Source organism: Mandrillus leucophaeus, unplaced genomic scaffold (genome assembly GCF_000951045.1).
Source record: "Mandrillus leucophaeus isolate KB7577 unplaced genomic scaffold, Mleu.le_1.0 Scaffold305, whole genome shotgun sequence".
Taxonomy (NCBI): Eukaryota; Metazoa; Chordata; class Mammalia; order Primates; family Cercopithecidae; genus Mandrillus; species Mandrillus leucophaeus.
This window is the reverse complement of record NW_012103199.1, coordinates 1,636,091-1,654,772: the sequence shown is the minus strand read 5'-3', so window position 1 is coordinate 1,654,772 and position 18,682 is coordinate 1,636,091. Positions and strand designations below refer to the sequence as shown.

At 59.6% G+C, this 18,682-nt stretch overlaps 1 protein-coding gene across 1 annotated transcript in view; it reads left to right on the top strand.

Annotated features, from left to right (window-relative positions):
• Window positions 1-3,391: 3,391 nt before the first annotated feature.
• ATAD3A (ATPase family, AAA domain containing 3A) overlaps window positions 3,392-18,682 on the top strand; it is a 19,037-nt gene continuing 3,746 nt past the window's right edge. Inside the window, 16 exon segments of the mRNA XM_011987241.1 lie at window positions 3,392-3,464; window positions 4,547-4,626; window positions 4,628-4,667; window positions 4,670-4,803; window positions 5,103-5,162; window positions 6,238-6,307; window positions 7,556-7,721; window positions 7,955-8,024; window positions 10,132-10,287; window positions 11,028-11,084; window positions 11,352-11,477; window positions 11,796-11,920; window positions 12,747-12,798; window positions 14,515-14,585; window positions 15,732-15,899; window positions 17,392-17,500. Of these exon segments, the coding sequence (XP_011842631.1) occupies window positions 3,416-3,464; window positions 4,547-4,626; window positions 4,628-4,667; window positions 4,670-4,803; window positions 5,103-5,162; window positions 6,238-6,307; window positions 7,556-7,721; window positions 7,955-8,024; window positions 10,132-10,287; window positions 11,028-11,084; window positions 11,352-11,477; window positions 11,796-11,920; window positions 12,747-12,798; window positions 14,515-14,585; window positions 15,732-15,899; window positions 17,392-17,500 (1,533 nt within the window). The 5' untranslated portion in view covers window positions 3,392-3,415.

The following is an 18,682-nucleotide window of genomic DNA, read 5'->3' as shown; positions in this document are numbered from 1 at the left end:
TCGCGTGCCGGGAGGATCGGACTCTTTCCGTCACCCTTTTGCACCTCTGCAGCTGTCAAGAGCGGGTCAGGTGCGGAGGTGGCGCTCACGGGTTACAGGGTCAGGGCCTGGGGCTGGCCCTGCTCTTTCAGTTACCACCGAGTGCGTGGGATCTTTCTGCGCTTGCTGCCTCCACGTGGCGCAGGCCGAGGCGTGGCCATGTCGGTAGATGGGTTTGTTGGGTGGTTGCTAGCAATTGCCACATAACGAGGAAAGCATATTTGAGAGTTACTTGGTTCTAACAAGAGTCTAGCAGATTTGCAGTTCTTGTTGGAAGACGTTAGCGTTTGCACGGCGAGGTCTGTGAACCGCAGGTCAGGCCGTGTGCTGCCCAACTTGAGGAAATCCCTGACCCAGTGCCCCCAGGTGTGAGCACTCACCATGTTGGCCAGGCTGGTCTTGAATTCTGGCCTCAGGTGATTCGCCCACCTCGGCCTCGCAAAGCGCTGGGATTACAGGCCTGAGCCGCTGCTCATGGCCTTGCTGGGTAATTTTAATGATCAGATTAGGATGGGAATCAAGGGCTGGACTTCAGGGCACCTCGGAGGACAGCGGACTTTGGTGACGGACTTTCTTGCTGTAGGCTCATTTGGAGGGTTCCTTTCTGTCCTAATGCCTGGGGGTTTTCACCTGCTGACTTCACTTAGAGATCGAAACTTGTCCCACTTCGAGAAGCTGAATCTTAGTTATCAGTGGTACAGGCCTGATTGAGCAGCCTCAGGCCGCCGAGGACCTCCTCCCCATGGTGCAGACCTGTGCCTCTGAGTTGCTCCAGTCCTGGCAGCCCCAGAGCCCCTGATCTGCAGTCTGCTCTGCCTGGGTTGCCAGTGCCTTGGCCTGCCCTCTGTGGTCGAGCGGGGCCTGCCAGGTGCACCGTGGGGAGCCCTCCATCAGTCTTTGTTTCCTGTGGATTCTGTTCCAGGTGTGGACTCTTTCATTCTTTCATTTTTATCCCTTCCCTCCTTCCTGGCCTGACTGCTGGCTGGTGAGAGAGGTTTCTCCAAAGTTTGCCGCTCCCTTTCCGTCCTGGACCTCTTTTTCCCCGAGTGCTCCCTGCCGTGCCCATCTGCCTGGTAGTCCCTCTGCAAGCCCGTCCTCTCCTGGCTTCCTGTGTGCCCCTTTCCTGGCAGCAGGGTCGCCGAGATTCGGCTGGAGCCCGTTGCTTTGGCCTTGCTGCTCTCCGGGCAAACGGGCGGCTCCTCCTCACAGCCTGGCTGCCTCCTCTGTCCCTGGAGGCAAAGCCCCATGCTGCCTCGTTCCCAGGGTCTTCCCTGACCCCTCCTGCGGCCTGTCCTTGGAAGCCAGAGCAGCACATTGTCCCAGAACTGTTTGTGTGAGCGCCAGCGCTCGCCCTGCCCTCCACAGAGGGGTGCCTGGAGGAGACCCTCGTGCCCAGTGGGTGTGAATCCATGCGCTGGGAGCACGTCCTGGCACAGGGTCACCCCAAGGTGGTGAATGATTGTTCTCATTCTAATAACGAGAGGCCACACGAGCCCCAGACCTGCTCTTTCCCCTCTCATCCTCCCCAGAGTCACTGGGGGTGGGAACTGTCAATGAGCCATTTTCAGGGGAGGGAGTGGCGTCAGCTTAATCCAGCCAAAGGTCCTCTCGGGAGGAGGTAGGCAGAGCGCCTCACTGTGATGCCCACGTTCCTGTCACTGCTCTGTGGCAAGACCCCGGGGGGCTGACACACCCTCGGCCCCCTCCAGGTCAGAGTGAGAGTGGGTGAGGGCCCCGGGGCCCTTCAGCCCTTGGCTTCCTGAGCTCACCAGCCAAACCCATTGACCTGGCACTGTCTTCCCTGAGAGGCAGGTCCCTGTCCCATCTGTGCTGTGGTCACTGGGGCCCCTGAGGTTGGCCTCCAAGCTCTTTCCTGGAATCTGACGCTGATGCCCGTCAGGCCAGTTCGTGCCTAACCACAGGCCCAAGCAGAGCCACCCCACACGCCAGTGCATCGCTGCCTCTGTCTAAATGCAATGAGTGCTCCCCACGGTGCTTCACGCCTGTGTCAGTCACCTCCAAAAATTACACCTGAGCTGAGAACAAACGTCGAGCTCTAGGTAGTGATGTGTTTGCTGCAGTTGACTCTGAAGGCTTCAAAAAGTGAGACGGCCTGCAGGAGGCAGAGAGACGGGAACAAAGCCCCAGCCCAGGAACATCAGGGGTCCCTGCCGGCTTTACGGACGTGTTTTTCTGTGTTAGAAGATGTATTTATTTATTTACTTATTTGAGATGGAGCTGCGCTCTGTTGCCCAGGCTGGAGTGCATTGGCGCAACCTCGGTTCATCGCAACATCCACCTCCTGGGTTCAAGCAATTCTCCAGCCTCGGCCTCCCAAGTAGCTGAGGTCATAGGCGTGTACCATTGTGCCCTGCTCTTTTTGTGTCTTTTTAGTAGAGACGAGGTTCGCCATGTTGGCCAGCCTGGAGATTTGTTTCTTTAAGTCTCTCTCTATCCAGCTGGAGTGTAGTGGCATGATCTGGGTTCACTGCAGCCTCTGCCTCTGGGGTTCAAGCCATCCTCCCACCTCAGCCTCAGAGTAGCTGGGATTACAGGCGTGCGCCACTGCATCCGGCTGATTTTTGTATATTTGGTAGAAATGGGGTTTCACCACATTGGTCAGGTTGGTCTCTAACTCCTGGCCTCAAGTGATCCACCCGCCTCAGCCTCTCAAAGTGCTGGGATTACAGGAGTGAGCCACCGTGCTTGACCAGAAGATTTTTATGGTAAAATTTTGTGATGGGAAAACTGTCATCCCAGAAAATTTTGAGACCTGATGCTTAGGCCTCAGCAGCTCGGAGAATACGTACTTCTGTCCCAGAACACCCAAACGTCAACCTGTCAGTTCCCCACCAGGAACAAAATGTAACTGGGGACGTTGTCATACGTTTGCCCTCGTCACCCTGAGCGTGTTGGCTGGTATCCTGTTCTTATTCATTCTCTTTCTTGCCTGCACATGCCTGATGGCAGATCAATGACAATAGCCATTGGAAGCTTAAGAGAAGCGTTTGTAACGTGAAAAAATAGAGGACCCTTTAGCCATCGCCTGACTTTCTGTTGAATTGGGAAATAGCTTCCTCCCGTCCATGTGGGATGGCCTTCCCGATGTGACCCTCCAAGACCGTCCCTGGGGGATAAAACCCCACAAATGCATCAGCCCATGTGCTGGGGACGGGGCATCGTCATGCCAGGTCTGACTGGGAAGGAGGATGGTGAGGCAGGGCTGGGGGCTTTGAGGTCGAGGTGTGGCCGTGGATTCCAGAAAGCCCCTTGGCTGATGTGCATGCCTGCCCAGTGGCATCCGGGTATCCTAACACCTGCCCTCCGTGCCCCTGCATCCACAGGTTATGCCAAGGATGCCCTGAATCTGGCACAGATGCAGGAGCAGACACTGCAGCTGGAGCAACAGTCCAAGCTCAAAGTGAGTGGGGCCGGCGTGGGCGGGGAGGCCGGGGTGCACGTGGGGTTTGGGCGTGGAGATTGGTGGGCTACTGCCGGTGGGTAGGGCCAGCGACGTGTACATGGGCAGCAGTGGGGCCCAGGGCCGAGCTTGGGTGCCTCATTTCACAGAAGGAAACAAGGGGAGGTGAGAGACGCTGCTGCAGTGCCGCCCGAGAGGGAGGACCAGTGTTGGTGAGGGTGTCTGGTCGTCTGGAGGGCCTGGGTCTTCTTGAGGTTCTCACCTCATTTCATTCTGCTCAGCAGGATTTTTTTTGTTTTATTTTATTTATTTATTTATTTTGAAATGGAGTCTGTTTCCCAGGCTGGAGTTCTGTGGTGCCTTCTGGGCTCACTGCAACCTCCGCCTCCTGGGTTCAAACAATTCTCCTCCCTCAGCCTCCTGAATAGCTGGGATTACAGGCACCCGCCACCACACCTGGCTCCTTTTTATATTTTTAGTAAAGACAGGGTTTCACCATGTTGGCCAGGCTGGTCTCAAACTCCTGACTTCAAGTGATCCACCTGCCTCGGCCTCCCAAAGTGCTGGGATTACAGGCGTGTGCCACTGTGCCCGCCCTGTTTCATATTATTTTTATTTTTTTATAGACAGAGTCTTAGTCTGTCTTCCAGGCTGGCGTGTAGTGGCGTGATCTCGGCTCACTGCAACCTCCACCTCCTGGGTTCAACCTCCTTCCTCAGCCTCCGAGCAGCTGGGACTACAAGAGCCCGCCACCACAACTGGCTGATTTTTATATTTTTAGTAGAGATGGGGTTTCATCATGTTGTCCAGGTTGGTCTCTAATTCCTGACCTCAGGTGATTCACCCACTTTGACCTCACAAAGCGCTGGGATTGTAGGCTGGAGCCATGACGCCCGGCCCACCCAGCAGGATTCCTAGAATAGGCACGAGCTCTGCCCTCATCATGGTCCAAAAGTGAGCACCTGACCAGAGCTGCCCAGAAACAGCCTTGGGTGGGGTTGGTGTTCGGCCTCCTTCCCTTGGGGCCTTCGCAGGCTTCTGCTGGTGCTTCTCTGCCTGCGGGTCTGGATTCCCCCAGGGCCTGAGCCTGGGTGCCGATGCGGCTGGGAGCCCCGAGCCTGCTGCACACACTAGTCCGGGTACGGAGTCTCTGCCGTGCTGGGGCCCATGCAGACACAGGAGGGACTGTCAGGCAGCGCCAGCCCTGAGAAGTGCCAAGTGGTGGGTGCTGTGCTCTGCAGGAGTACGAGGCCGCTGTGGAGCAGCTCAGGAGCGAGCAGATCCGGGCGCAGGCCGAGGAAAGGAGGAAGACCCTGAGCGAGGAGACACGGCAGCACCAGGCCGTAAGAGCGCGAGAGGCCATGAGGGAGGCCGCCCGACTCCAGGGGATGGCTCGGGGCAGGACTAGGAGCCGGGCGCGGTCCCGGGCGCTCTGGAGTCAGCCTTTAGAGCTGCCCTTGGAACAGCCTTGCACAAACGCCTAAGACCTGCAAAGTCCCTCACTGCTGAGCCGGACGGGAGGTCCCCGCCCCCCCATGTTTGTGTGAGGCTGATGGCGTGTGGGAGTCCCGGTGCCCGGCCGGGTCGGCCCTGAGTGCAGCTCCCGGCTGAGATGTGTCCTTGCCGCCCTCTTCTCCCCCAGAGGGCCCAGTATCAAGACAAGCTGGCCCGGCAGCGCTACGAGGACCAATTGAAGCAGCAGGTGAGCTGAACCTCCCCTGCGAGGCGCCTGCGTCCCTGAGAATGTAGGCGGCTTCGTACCGGTCGGTGGGTCAGAGGCCGTGGGGCCAGAACGCTGGGGCTGCTGATGGTGGGTGCTAGTGCAGGGGAAACTTCTCGGACAGACGCGCACCAGCACACGGGTACAGGCACACATGCAGAGACGTGTGCACACACGTACAGGGAGACAGGCACCCCCCCACACGGGAACACACACACTCCCTGCACACATAGGCCCACACACGCCCACCCGCAAACACACCGGCACACACACCCTGCACACAGGTACACACCCCCCCACATGGACACACACCCTGCACACGGGCACGTACACATCCCCACACACCGCACACGGGCACACACACCCCCGCCCACACCCACATGGGCATGCATAACCCCTCCTGCATGGGCACACCCCCCACCACGGGCACACACGCCCTGCGCATACACCCCCACACGGGCAGAATCACCCCCCGCACACCCCCTGCATGGTCTCCGCAGCAGAGGCTCTCCAGGCTCGTGGAGCCTCCTTGTCTCCCACCCGGGTGCCCAGCTGGCAGCGTGGGGGTTTGTGCTTGTGATGACTGGTCAGTGGCAGAGAGCAGGTCTCTGGGCCCATCAGAAAAGCTTGGGTGACATCTGCTCCCTGCTCCTTAGGGCCCATCGCCCTCAGTCCTGAACTCACAGGCGGGGTTCACGCGTTGCCTGTTGTGGCCATTGTAGCTTTAACGTTTAATTGGCAGAAGACAGAGGCTTCCTTCAGCACAGCGTGAATCAGGGCGGTGGTGTTGGGAGGTCGGCCGCGCAGTGGCCCTTCTCAGGGAAGCCGCAGTGGGGGCTGTTTCTGCCACTGGGGAGTTTGGGCTCCTGAAAGCAGCCCCTCAGCGACTGCCGTCCCGGCCGATGTCACCCGTGTCTGTGTCAGGCTGTGGCATCTGCAGGCCCCCAGGTGCGCGGGATGCTTGGAGCCCCCGGTCCTGGGGCAGACACAACCTCTGGATTGGTGTTGAGTGTTTTTCTGGTTTTAAAGGCTTTTCTCTTTTTCTACGGCTTCTCAGCAACTTCTCAATGAGGAGAATTTACGGAAGCAGGAAGAGTCAGTGCAGAAGCAGGAGGCCATGCGGCGAGGTAGGGTGTCTGCTCTCCTGGCTGGGGCAGAGGCCGCGGTGGCAGCATGGAGAGCGGGGGCTGCTTGTGGACCTCAGCGCCTGACAGACACTTACCCGGCGTGCGCTGAGCCTGAGCCCCTCATAGCTACCAATGCAGTGGGCAAGGCTGCTGGGGCTTCCTGGGGTAGGACTGCCTCTCGGAAGACACCTCTGTCTGCGACCAGACGCCAGGGCCTGTGCAGGGAGGGCAGGAGCTGCTTCACTTCGTGGGAAGAATGTGGGTCTTTTTTTTTTTTTTTTTGAGACGGAGTCTCGCTCTGTCACCCAGGCTGGAGTGCAGTGGCGCAATCTCAGCTCACTGCAGCCTCCGTCTCCTGGGTTTAAGCAATTCTGCCTCAGCCTTCCGAGTAGCTGGGATCACAGGTGCCCACCGCCACACCCGGCTAATTTTTTTGTATCCTCAGTAGAGACAGGGTTTCACTATGTTGAGCAGGCTGGTCTTGAACTTCTTGACCTCGTTATCCACCTGCCTTGGCCTTCCACAGAGCTGGGATTACAGGCGTGAGTCTTTGTGTTCTGCTTCGAACATGGGTCTGTACTGTCCTGTTTACTGTCTTTACTTTACTGTCCCCGATGAGGATCACAGGTATTTGGTGCCACGTGGCATTTGTCGGTGAGGGCGCCAGGCGAATGTTTGTCACCACTTTTCACCGGGGATGGGCTTGTGGGGAGGTGTGCACATTCACTATTCCACAGCCAGACACGGCACGGCACGCGCCTCTGAGTTCTGACAGCTGGGTTTCTGTGTGAGGGGGGCTTCTCTGGGAACTCCACATTCCAGTTCTTTGCTTTAAAGCGAACATCCTGACAAGGTGCCTGGGCCTCTGGGTCGGATTTCAGGGACTCTAATCCACGGGCAGGGCCGGCATGTGCACCGTTCCTACAAAGGCCTGTGTGTGTCTGTCCATGGCATGGTGCGGGCTGTGGTGTGGGCCTGCCCATGGGCTGGGCTTGTCCTTAGTGTGAGCCAGTCCGTGGTCTTAGCCTATTGGCAGTGTGGGCCTGTCAGTGGCCTGGGCCAGTCCGTGGCCTGGGCTGGTCTGTGGTGGCCTGTCCGTGGCGTGGGCCTGGTGGCGGCGTGGGCCTGTCCGTGGCCTTAGCCTGCCAGCGGTGTGGGCCGGTCCGTGGCGTGGGGCTGTCCGCCGTGTGGACGGAGGCAGGCGTGCTGCACTGCGTGGCACTGAGCTGCCCTGCCTCTCTGGGGCAGCCACCGTGGAGCGGGAGATGGAGCTGCGGCACAAGAACGAGATACTGCGAGTGGAGGCCGAGGCCCGGGCACGCGCCAAGGCCGAACGAGAGAACGCAGACATCATCCGCGAGCAGATCCACCTGAAGGCGGCCGAGCACCGTCAGACCGTCTTGGAGTCCATCAGGTGAGCGCTGCCGAGGCCCATGCTGGCTGCAGACGGAGCTCCGCAGGTGTGAGTTGCTGTTCCTGGGGCTCTCCAGCTCTTCCAGGCCTGGCTGCCGTAGGCTGGCTCCTTGGTGGGGTCACTGCCCCTCTGTCCTGGCAAGGCCGGGCCGCCATCTCAGGGCCTCAACCTGCTCTTGCTACGTGGCGTGGATCTTCTTGTCCGTCCTGGTCACATCGCTGCTTTCCCCGCAGGACGGCTGGCACCTTGTTTGGGGAAGGATTCCATGCCTTTTTGACAGACCGGAAGAAAGTGACAGCCACGGTAAACATTCTTATAAAACAAGGCTGGGAGGTGGCTGAGGGGCAGCCTGTGTGGGCCTCCTGGAACCCTGGGTCCTGTCCCTGCTGGCTCTGCACAGGCCCTGGCGCTCTGCCAGCACAGAGCAAACCCACGTTGTACCTGCTGGCCACGGCTGCTCCTCCCTTCTCAAGCTAGAAGAAGAAAACACAGTTGCTAGCCTGGGCCACACAGTGAGACTCCATCTCTTCAAAAAAATCAAACATTAGCTGGGTGAGGTGGCAGCATCTATGGTCCCACTATTCGAGAGGCTGAGGTAGGAGGATCACTTAAACCTAGGGAGGCTGCAGCTGCAGTGAGCTGAGATCGCACCACCGCACTCCATCCTGGGCGACAGAACAAATCCTTGTCTCAAGAAAAAAATTGTCAGGAGTGGTGGCTCACACCTGTGATTTCTGCACTTTGGGAGGCAGAGGCAGAGGCGGGCGGATCACGATGTCAGGGGATCGAGACCATCCTGGCTAACACGGTGAAACCCCGTCTCTACTAAAAAAAAGAAAAAAAAATACAAAAAAATTAGCCATGCATGGTGGCGGGCGCCTGTAGTCCAAGCTACTCAGAAGGCTGAGGGAGGAGAATCACGTGAGCCGGGAGATGGAGGTTGCAGTGAGCCGAGATCCCGCCACTGCACTCCAGCCTGGGCCACAGAGCGAGGCTCCTTCTCAAAAAAAAAACAAAGACCCCGACTCCACTTTGCAAAAACCTTCTTTAGTCCTTATAAAACCCTGAGAGTTTGAGGTTCACAGATTCCTCTCTTGTTTAAAGCCTCACTCTTCTGTGCTCAGGCTCCGGCCTGCTGTGGCGGTGCACTGCGTCGCACACGGCTGCGTCCTCCGTCCCCCCGTGCCCAGCACACAGTAGGTGCCTGGCACACAGTGGGCAGTTGCTCTGCCATGGTGCGGGTGCCCTGTGCTGTGACTGCAGCGCCTGCCCGTGGCCTCGCCAGTGTGACAGTGAATGTCGCCGGTGGTGTTTCCGCCCGTGTTGGTGAGACGGCGTCACGTGAGAACATGAGGGAGCTGCTTAATGCACCATTGACTTTTGTGTATTTGTGTTTAGAGGCAGGGTCTTGCTCTGTGGTCAGACTGGAGTGCAGTGGCGCCATCTCGGCTCACTGCAGGCTGCACCTCCCCAGCTCAAGCAGTTCTCCTGCCTCAGCTTCCCGAGTGACTGAGATTACAGGCTCACGTCGCCACGCCCAGCTAATACAGGCCTGTGCCGCCAGGCCAGGCCAGTTTTTCTATTTTTAGTAGAGATGGGGTTTCACCACGTTGGCCAGGCTGGTCACGAACTTCGGACCTCAAGTGATCAGCCCGTCTTGGCCTCCCAAAGTGCTGGGATTACATGGGTGAGCCACCAGGCCTGACTACATTTTTGTTTGTTTTTGAGACAGACTTTTGCTTTTGTTGCATAGGCTGGAGTGTAATGGCACGGTTTCAGCTCACTGCAACCCCCGCCTCCCGGGTTCCAGTGATTCTCCTGCCTCAGCCTCCCACGTAGACAGGATTACAGGCATGTGCCACCATGGCCAGCTAATTTTTTGTTTTTTAGTACAGACAGGGTTTCTTCAGGTTGGTTAGGCTGGCCTCGAACTCCCGACATCAGGTGATCCACCAGCCTCAGCCTCCCAAAGTGCTGGGATCGCAGGCCTGAGCTACCGCACCCAGTCAGCCTAATCGATTTTTAAAACGAGTCAGAGATTTCGGGTTAGCCTTGTTTTCCAGGAATAAAGTACCATTTTAGTGGCCAAGGAAGTAGCAGAGGGTGTGGCCCTGTGACATAGCCGGCTGAGTCTGCCCAGGGCCCTGCTCAGTGACTGGGGCTTTGCAGGATTTATGCTGCCAGTTGCAGAGAAAATGGTCCTGAGTGAGGTCGCTGTGACGGCCCCGCCTGCCTCCTGTAACCGCGTGGCTGTGGGATTCGGGGCCGGGAATTCGGGTTCCTGTGCTGCCAGCACACAGCCCTGTGCTGCTCCCTTGGGCGGAGAGAGGGTGGGGCAGCCCCGCGCATTTCCCGCTCTAGGAGGGAGGCAGGGTGGGGCAGGCACGCCAGTGCGGTGTCTCTGCTGCAGGTGGTTGGGCTGACGCTGCTGGCTGGCGGGGTCTACTCTGCCAAGAATGGGACAGCCGCGGCGGCCCGCTTCATCGAGGCTCGGCTGTGGAAGCCATCCCTGGTGAGGGAGACGTCCCGCATCACGGTGCTGGAGGCGCTGCAGCACCCCTTCCAGGTAGCGGCGCGGGCCTGGTCCTTCCTGAGTGCGGTTCCTGGCTGAGTCCCCTCTGCCCCACGAGCAGAGCCCGCCCGTGCACACCCTCCTGTCCGCGCACACCCTCCTGTCCGCGCACACCCTCCTGTCCGCGCACACCCTCCTGTCCGCGCACACCCTCCTGTCTGCGCACACCCTCCTGTCTGTGCACACCCTCCCGTCTCTCCCCTTTCCCCGGATGACAGGCACCCGCACGCTCCTTCACGCCCGGGTTTTCCTGTCCGGCGCTGTAGCTTAGGGGTCTGCATCAGTGAGACTCTTGCCCCGTCTGCTTCGGTCTGCCCTGCTCGGGGCTCTTGATGGGGCCTGGGAGCGCATCAGGGTCCTTGCAAGTGCCGGGACTTGGGTGTGCTGGTGTGTGTCGGGGAAGCTGTCACAGACCATGGTGTCTGGCGGCCTCCCTGGGGAGCTGCGCCACTGGCCAGCCCCCGAGGTGCCTGCTCTCCACACGGGGGTGGTGGGGTCTCCACAGATCACTCGGTGGGTAATGAAATAAAAGCCAATAAGGAACTGGAAAATGCCCCTAATCCCTGCAACAGTCACCCAGTCTCCCAGCGCGGCGGGGTTCCAGGTCCTGGCCAGTCCTGGCCGTGCTTTGGGGCAGCTCCATTTTGGTGTGTTACCGAGCGTGTCTGTGCGTTGGTGGCTGTGCCGTGGCTGTGGCAGGTGACCCAATGGCGCTTCCTGTTCCGCTCCGGTAGGTCAGCCGGCGGCTCCTCAGTCGGCCCCAGGACGCACTGGAGGGTGTTGTGCTGAGTGTAAGTCGGTGTGCCTGGGACCGGGGAGGTGCAGGGAGGGGACCCCGGAGCTGTGCCAGGCTGTGGCCCTTGCTGGCACTCGTGGTGGTGCTGAGGAGCTTTTGGCTTCTGAGATGCGACCGCTTGGACCGTGCCAGGGATAGGCTGTCCGTGAGCTGGGCGGCACCCCGAGGAGTGGAGTCCACAACAGGGCATTGTTGCAGCCCCTACTCCCAAGGCTTCCGTGGGCCCTGAGTGTGTCCCCCAAGTCCCCGTCTTCCCCGGCAGCCCAGCCTGGAAGCGCGGGTGCGCGACATTGCCATAGCGACAAGGAACACGAAGAAGAACCGCAGCCTGTACAGGAACGTCCTGATGTACGGGCCGCCAGGCACCGGGAAGACGCTGTTTGCCAAGGTGAGAGCACCTGGCTGCGCAGGTGGGCCAGGGGCCGCTGGGGTCTCCCGCCTGCAGGTGTCTGGAAGTCGGCCACCTGGGGAGTGGACTTCCCTTAGGCCTTTGCCCGCTCTCATGTAGGGTCAGCGTGCTGGTGTGGGTAAGAGCGCCTCCCATCTTCCAGGCAGGCGACGTCTCCTGTTTGGCAGGCTGTGGCTTCCAGGCCGTGGCTTCCAGTCAGAGATGACCAGCAGGGGCTCCACACTCCGGGTGGAGTGTGCAGGCTTTGCAGAGGTGGAGGGAACATCTGTTCTGTCTCTCCTCACTCTTCCCGTCTAGAAACTCGCCGTGCACTCGGGCATGGACTACGCCATCATGACAGGCGGGGACGTGGCCCCCATGGGGCGGGAAGGCGTGACCGCCATGCACAAGCTGTTTGACTGGGCCAATACCAGCCGGCGCGGGTGAGACGTCCCCGCAGCATGCACACAGGCCCTTCACTGCGGCCCAGCAGGCTGCCTTCGGGGAAGGGGGTCCAGGTGGCTTTCCGGGACCTCGTGGTCTTTCTGCAGCTCTGTCCTTGTGGCCACGCAGGAGGTCCGGCGGAGGGTCCCTCGGAGGGAAGGTCCCCTGAGTGTGGACCCTGGTGGACACGAGGCCCCCAGCGTGTGGAGGCTGCCAGTGGGATAGTTGGCTCAGGGCAGAAGGGAGGTGGGTGGGTGTAGGGGGTGAGGGCTCTTCACAGCTGCAGGGGCGCCACCTCCACGGCCGCCCTCCCTCCGACACGCGTGCAGGTGGGCGTGGACACCGGCTCCTTTTGGTAGAACCATTTGGAAGTTAGCTGCAGACAGCATGGCACACACCCTTCAATAGGTCCCACAGTGACCCCACGCAGGGCACAGCCTGGGCATCCTGCAACCTCACCTGTCCCCATTGGCACCACGTTCCTCATGGCTGGCACCCTCCCACTTTAGAAGATCCTGCCCCTGGTGTGGACTCTGAGCAGCTGCCAGCGCTGCACTGGGCCGGGTGGGGGTGAAGCCTGTGGGGCAGTCTGGCGCCCCTGTGTGCCATTGGCTTCCCAGGGCCTTGTGAAGCTGGGCCGTGGTCAGCTGCCCAGAGGCCAGGCTGATGGGCTTCTGTCAGATCGAGGACTTAGGGCTCCTGGTGGGGCAGAGGCTGCACCCTTTGGGGATCTGCCCGCTCAGCCTGCTCCCGCCACAGCCGGACGCTGCTGTGGGCCGCTCCAGGTGTCACTCTCGCCGTGCTTGGCCTCCCTCTCGTTCACAGCCTCCTGCTCTTCGTGGATGAAGCAGACGCCTTCCTTCGGAAGCGAGCCACCGTGAGTGTCACTAAGCCTCTGTCTGACCACGGGGGTGGTGGAGTGGACACAGCTGTCTCCCTGGGCCAGGCTGCAGCCCTCTGATCAATGTCTTTTTCTCTCTAAGTTTTGTGTGAAAAACAGCATTTTTTAGGTCAGCTGGAAGTTAAGTTATGGCTTTTGAGGGTTTTTTTGTTTTGGTTTTTGAGATGGAATCTCTGTAGCCAGGCTGGAGTGCAGGGGTACAATGTCGGCTCACTGCAGCCTCCACCTCCTGGGTTCAAGCGATTCTTCTGTCTCAGCCTCCCAAGTAGCTTGGATTACAGGTGCCCACCACCATGTCCAGACAGTATTTCTATTTTTAGTAGAGACGGGGTTTCATCATGTTGGCCAGGCTGGTCTCGAACACCTGACCTCAGGTGATCCGCCCTCCTTGGCCTCCAAAAGTCCTGGGATACAGGCATGAGCCACCACACCCGGATGCCCTGGTCTCTTTTTATTTTTATTTATTTGAGAGGAAGTCTCGCTCTGTGGCTTAAGCTGGCTTGCAGTGGCGCAATCTTGGCTCACTGCAACTTCCACCTCCTGGATTCAAGCTAGTCTCCTGCCTCAGCCCCCTAAGTAGCTGGGATTACATGCTTTTGCCACCATACCCAGTTACGTTTTTTTGTATTTTTAATAGAGATGGGGTTTCACCGTGTTGGTCAGGCTGGTCAAAAACTCCTGACCTCAAATGATCCTCCCGCCTCAGCCTCCCAAAATACTGGGATTGCATGCGTGATCCGCCACGCCCAGCCTTTTAATTATCATTTTAAGACAGGGTCTCTGTCGCCCAGGCTGGAGTGCAGTGGTGCGATCACAGTTCACTGTAGCCTCGACCTCTCGAGCTCAAGCCGTCCTCCTGCCTCAGCTGCCCGCATAGGCAGGACTGCAGGGGCACAGTGCCATGCCCGGCTAATTTTTTTGTAATGTTAGTAGAGATGGAGTTTCCTCACGTTTCCCAGACTGGACTCGAACTTCTGAGCTAAAGAGATTTGCCTGCCTTGACGTTCTCAAGTGCAGGTATTACATATGTGAGCCCCCACGCCCGGTCAGGCTTTTTTTTTTTTTCCCCAGAGTCTCGCTCTGTCTCCCATGCTGGAGTGCAGCGGTGCAATTTCAGCTCGCTGCAACCTCTGCCTCCCAGGTTCCCCTCATTACCCAGGCTGGGCTATAAGAGATGCTCCCGCCTTGACCTTCTGAGGTTCTGGGATTACAGACGTGAGCCCCCATGCCCAGTCAGGGGTTTTTTTGTTTTTGTTTTTGTTTTTGTTTTTTTTGAGACAGAGTCTCACTCTGTCGCCCATGCTGGAGTGCAGTGGTGCAATTTCGGCTCGCTACAACCTCTGCCTCCCAGGTTGAAGTGATTCTCCTGCTTCAGCCTCCCACGTAGCTGGGACTACAGGTGTGCCACTACCCTGGCTAATTTTTGTACTTTTAGTGGAGACAGGGTCTCATCATGTTGGCCAGGATGGCCTCAAACTCCCTACCTCAGGTGATCTGCCCTTCTCAGCCTCCCAAAATGCTAGGTTATGTGCATGAGCCGCCGCCCCTGGCCCTGGTCAGGCTTTTGAGTTTAGATCCATGAAAGTGTCGCCGCGTCCCTGCTCCCTGCAGGAGGGAGGCCTGTGGGACCTTCTGCTGTGGCTGTTTACAGGGCTTTGCTCCTGGTGTCTAAAGCTAGAACCTTCTCTGTAGGAGAAGATAAGCGAGGACCTCCGGGCCACACTGAACGCCTTCCTGTACCGCACGGGCCAGCACAGCAACAAGTGAGGGAGCGTCCTAGGCCCCCGGGTAGGGCTGTGCAGCTGTCGCCCTTGGTTCCCACCGAGGGACCTCAGGGGCCCTGGATCACAGTGCTGGGCAGCACCCGTGGCCTTAGCGTGTCCACCTTGGATGTCCCCTGGGAACGGCCCAGCTCGGGACAGTGTGGGGTATCACTCAGGAACATGCGGTGGCCTCCTGGCCAGAGCCGGGGTCAGTCCTGTCCTCACTTCCCTGTGCGATGCCGCCCCAGCTTGCAGGTCCCTCTGCCCCTGGGTTTCCGCGGTCCTGTGCCGGCAAGGGAGGTGGTCTGATGGTCTGAGGCTCTGCTGGGGCCTCCCTTGGAGGGTGTGGGTGCCCCGGGGTGGGAGATGGAGACACGTTTGCTCCCACGGGAAGCTGGGCACGAGCAGGTCCTGTGTGTTTGGGCGGAGCCTGGGGCCTTGGACCCCCACCCGGATGTTGGATGGGGTGCACCCTCCAGGCCTGGGGGCCTCCCCACATTGTGCGTCCTCCGTGAGCTCCTGCCCTGAGGTCCCCAGTATGGTGATCACCCCACGGCAGGCTCCCTACTTCCTTCCAAATCCCCTAAGTTTGAGTTTTTCAGTCTCCTGGGCCCCTCCAGCCCCAGTCACGTGTCACACGGAGGATCAAGTCCTGCCGGGCGGCCGTGGCCGACTCCTCAGGCGTGTTGGGCTCCCTGGCTCAGCTGCTGCCGGTACACACTCCCTGGAGCCCTGGCTCAGGTCCTTCCCAGAGAGGCAGGGCTGGGGCTCTGCTGAGCCTCCGCTGCACCCGAGCCCCCGAGGTCCTGCTCCTGGCTCATGTGGCCACTCCTGACACGGACTCTGGGTCCCGCATCCCTGCTCCCAGCATGGCGGGGCTCAGGCAGCAGGAGGAGTGGTGGTCCCGGTGCTGCCTATCAGGCTAGGCGAGGGTCAGCAGGGAAGCACCATATGGGGCAAGAACAGAGGCCCCGGAAGCCGGGCGGAGGGACAGCTGGGTACGGTGGGGCAGGCGGCCGACCAGGGCTGTGCCCGCGTCCTCGTGTTTCTTGCCGCTTTAGATGCTTCCTGCGGGGGCTGAGGCAGCCCCGTTTCCCTCAGCGCAGCTCGGCCACCAGCCCCAGCATCCTCATCCCCACCCCGCAGGTTCATGCTGGTCCTGGCCAGCAACCAGCCCGAGCAGTTCGACTGGGCCATCAACGACCGCATTGACGTGATGGTTCACTTCGACCTGCCGCGGCAGGAGGAGCGGGAGCGCCTGGTGAGAATGTATTTTGACAAGTATGTTCTTAAGCCGGCCACAGAAGGAAAGCAGTAAGTGTCCCGCCTCACCCGCCGCTGTCCAGGGACCCTCGCTCAGGGCCCACCCCGCCCCTGCTCTCCAGACAATCCCAGCAGGCCCCGTCACAGGGGTGGGCACCGCCTTCCTGTCCTGTAGTTTTGCACAGGAGACTGTGGGCCCCAAGGGTCCCAGAGGCCACATCCAGGGAGGTCCCGCCCCCCTTTCTTCATCACCACCTGAGAACAGCCTGGTGGCATCTCCTTGGGTTTGGGGGCAGAGTCCACCATCACTTACAAACTTTCAACATTCCTTTTTTTGTTTTTTTTGAGACGGAGTCTCGTTCTTGTCCCCCAGGCTGGAGTGCAGTGGCCGGATCTCAGCTCACTGCAACCTCTGCTTCCCGGGTTCAAACAGTCCTTTTGCCTCAGCCTCCTGAGTAGCTCAGATTACAGTCACCCACCACCATGCCTGGCTAAATTTTTTTTTAATTTTTAGTATCCTGAAACGGGGTTTCACGATATTGGCCAGGCTGGTCTCGAACTCCTTACCTCAAGTGATTCACCCTCCTCAGCCTCCCAAAGTGCAGGGATTACAGATGTGAGCCACCATGCCCGGCCTCTTTTCCATTCCCCTTCACTCCACGGAAGGCTGTAAGGAAATCCTGTGCCCAGCCACCCCGATGGGAGGTGACGTGGAATGTTGCTCTGAGACCCCGTGTCGGGATTGGAGGGAGAGGCTCCTCATGGTCCACTGCTGGCTGCTGGCCTGGCCTTCCTCCAGCTGCCACGCCGGCCCTGGAGCCTCATGGTGTGGGGCGCGGCTCCGGCTGCACTTGTGCCTTGAGGCTCTCAAGCTCCCTGTCGCTGGCGGTGGGTGCAGCAGGCACGGTGGGCAGAGGCCTCCAGGTGATGACAGGCCCTGGGGCCCCGCGCCGGCTGCCTCAGGAACACTCCAGATGAACAGAGGCCGCTCCTCTTCATGGCGTCCCCAGGGCCCTGGTTTCTGAGTCCTTCTGTGCACCTGACCCAAATCCCTGCTGTCGCCAGTGACGACAAAAGAGAGCCTGGTTGCCGCTGCCACCTGCTCCGTGCCAGCCCAGCTGTCTGGGCCTGTTTCCCTATGCCCTCCCCTGCCCTGGGCTCCCCCGCCCCCACGGCTGCTCGTAGCCCTGGCACCATGACTTGGCGTCTGTGGCCTTCAGGCAGACGCTTTTCTAGAAGTCAGGGCTCGCCACTGCCAGCGTAAAGGCCATGCGTCCTGCGGGTGCTGTGTGAGCAGCTGTGGGCAGGGCTGCTGTGAGGAGTGGTTGGGGCTATCTCCAGGCCCTGCAGCCACTCTCTTCCTGCTCAGTCTGGGCCTGGCCTGCAGCAGACAGATGGTGCAGAGCTGGGCTGTCACAGGGAGAGGGCCCCTCCCAAGGGGACATCTGGCATGGGTGCCCGCCTGGCTGCGTGTCTTCCAGTCCCCACCTCGTGGTGTGGGAGCCGCTGCCTTGGCCGGCCCACTTGGGAACTCCTTCCCCAGGCGTCTGAAGCTGGCCCAGTTTGACTACGGGAGGAAGTGTTCAGAGATCGCTCGGCTGACGGAGGGCATGTCGGGCAGGGAGATCGCTCAGCTGGCTGTGTCCTGGCAGGTGAGTCAGGCTCGGGCTCACCCACCCAGACGGGAGCCCATCTGCTGTGGAGACGGCCGGTTGTGCCTGTCCCAGCGCTAGTGTCATGCGGGAGCTTCTGTTGAGGGGTGTTCTGTGCACAGACATGACACGGGGCACCCACCCCCGTTGGGCCACTCCACATGGTGGCGCCCACCTGCTCATGCCCTCAGGAGGGGGGGCCCATTTTGGTGGCTGACGGTCACACGGGGCTCTTTGGAAGCCCGTCCAGCGTTGCAGTAGCCTGCGCTCTGCCGGGTGGGGCAGGAGGCTTCAGACTCTCACCGTGGCCAACAGGCACCTCCTGGTGTAAATGCTGGTCAGGACAGGCCCTGTGTGAGTCAGAGGGTCGGGATGGAGGGACGTCGCGTTTTCTGGACCAAATGCCTGGGCTTGGTCCTGCTTGACACACAGGTGGGAGTGGCCTCTGATTGTCCCACAGCCAGTTGTTCCTTGGAGGCCCCCCTCCTGCAGCTCCGTGGCTGCTGCAGGGACGGGGAGCCGGGACTCAGAGCAGTGTGGGCGTGGCCATCCGGAAAGCTTTGGTCTTTGGAGGTTGCTGGAAAAGCAAAACCAGGTCTGTGGGGCCGAAGGCGCCATGGCCACACACGGTCATCACCGCTTCTGGGGTCTGCAGAGTCTGTGTGACAACCTGGTCACTCAACCTAGCAATGCTTTTGAATGAATGTGTGTCAGATTAACGAAGTAGCCAACTACCTTGATTTAAACATTGCAGCGGGGGTCTATAGGGACTGTATTAGTCAGTACAGGCTGGGTTATGCCGCTGTGACAAAGAGCCCCAGATCTCAAACCCCATCCTTGTGGGCCAGCTGAGGTCTCTGTTCCAGGCCATCCCCACTTGGGACCAGGTCTGTTTCCACAACTAAGAAAGCAGAGGCCGGGTGTGGTGGTGGCTGACGCTTGTATTCACAGCATTTGGGGAGGTCAAGTCAGCCAGATAATTTGAAGCCAGGAGTTCAGGACCAGCCTGGAAATTTTACAAAAAATGAAAAAATTAGCCAGACCTGGTAGTGCATGCCTGTAATGCCAGCTGCTTGGGAGGCTCAGGTGGGCGGATCACTTGAGTCCAGGAGGTCGAGGCTGCAGTGAGCTGTGATTGTGCCACTGTACTCCAGCCTAGGCAACAGAGTGAGACCCTGTCTT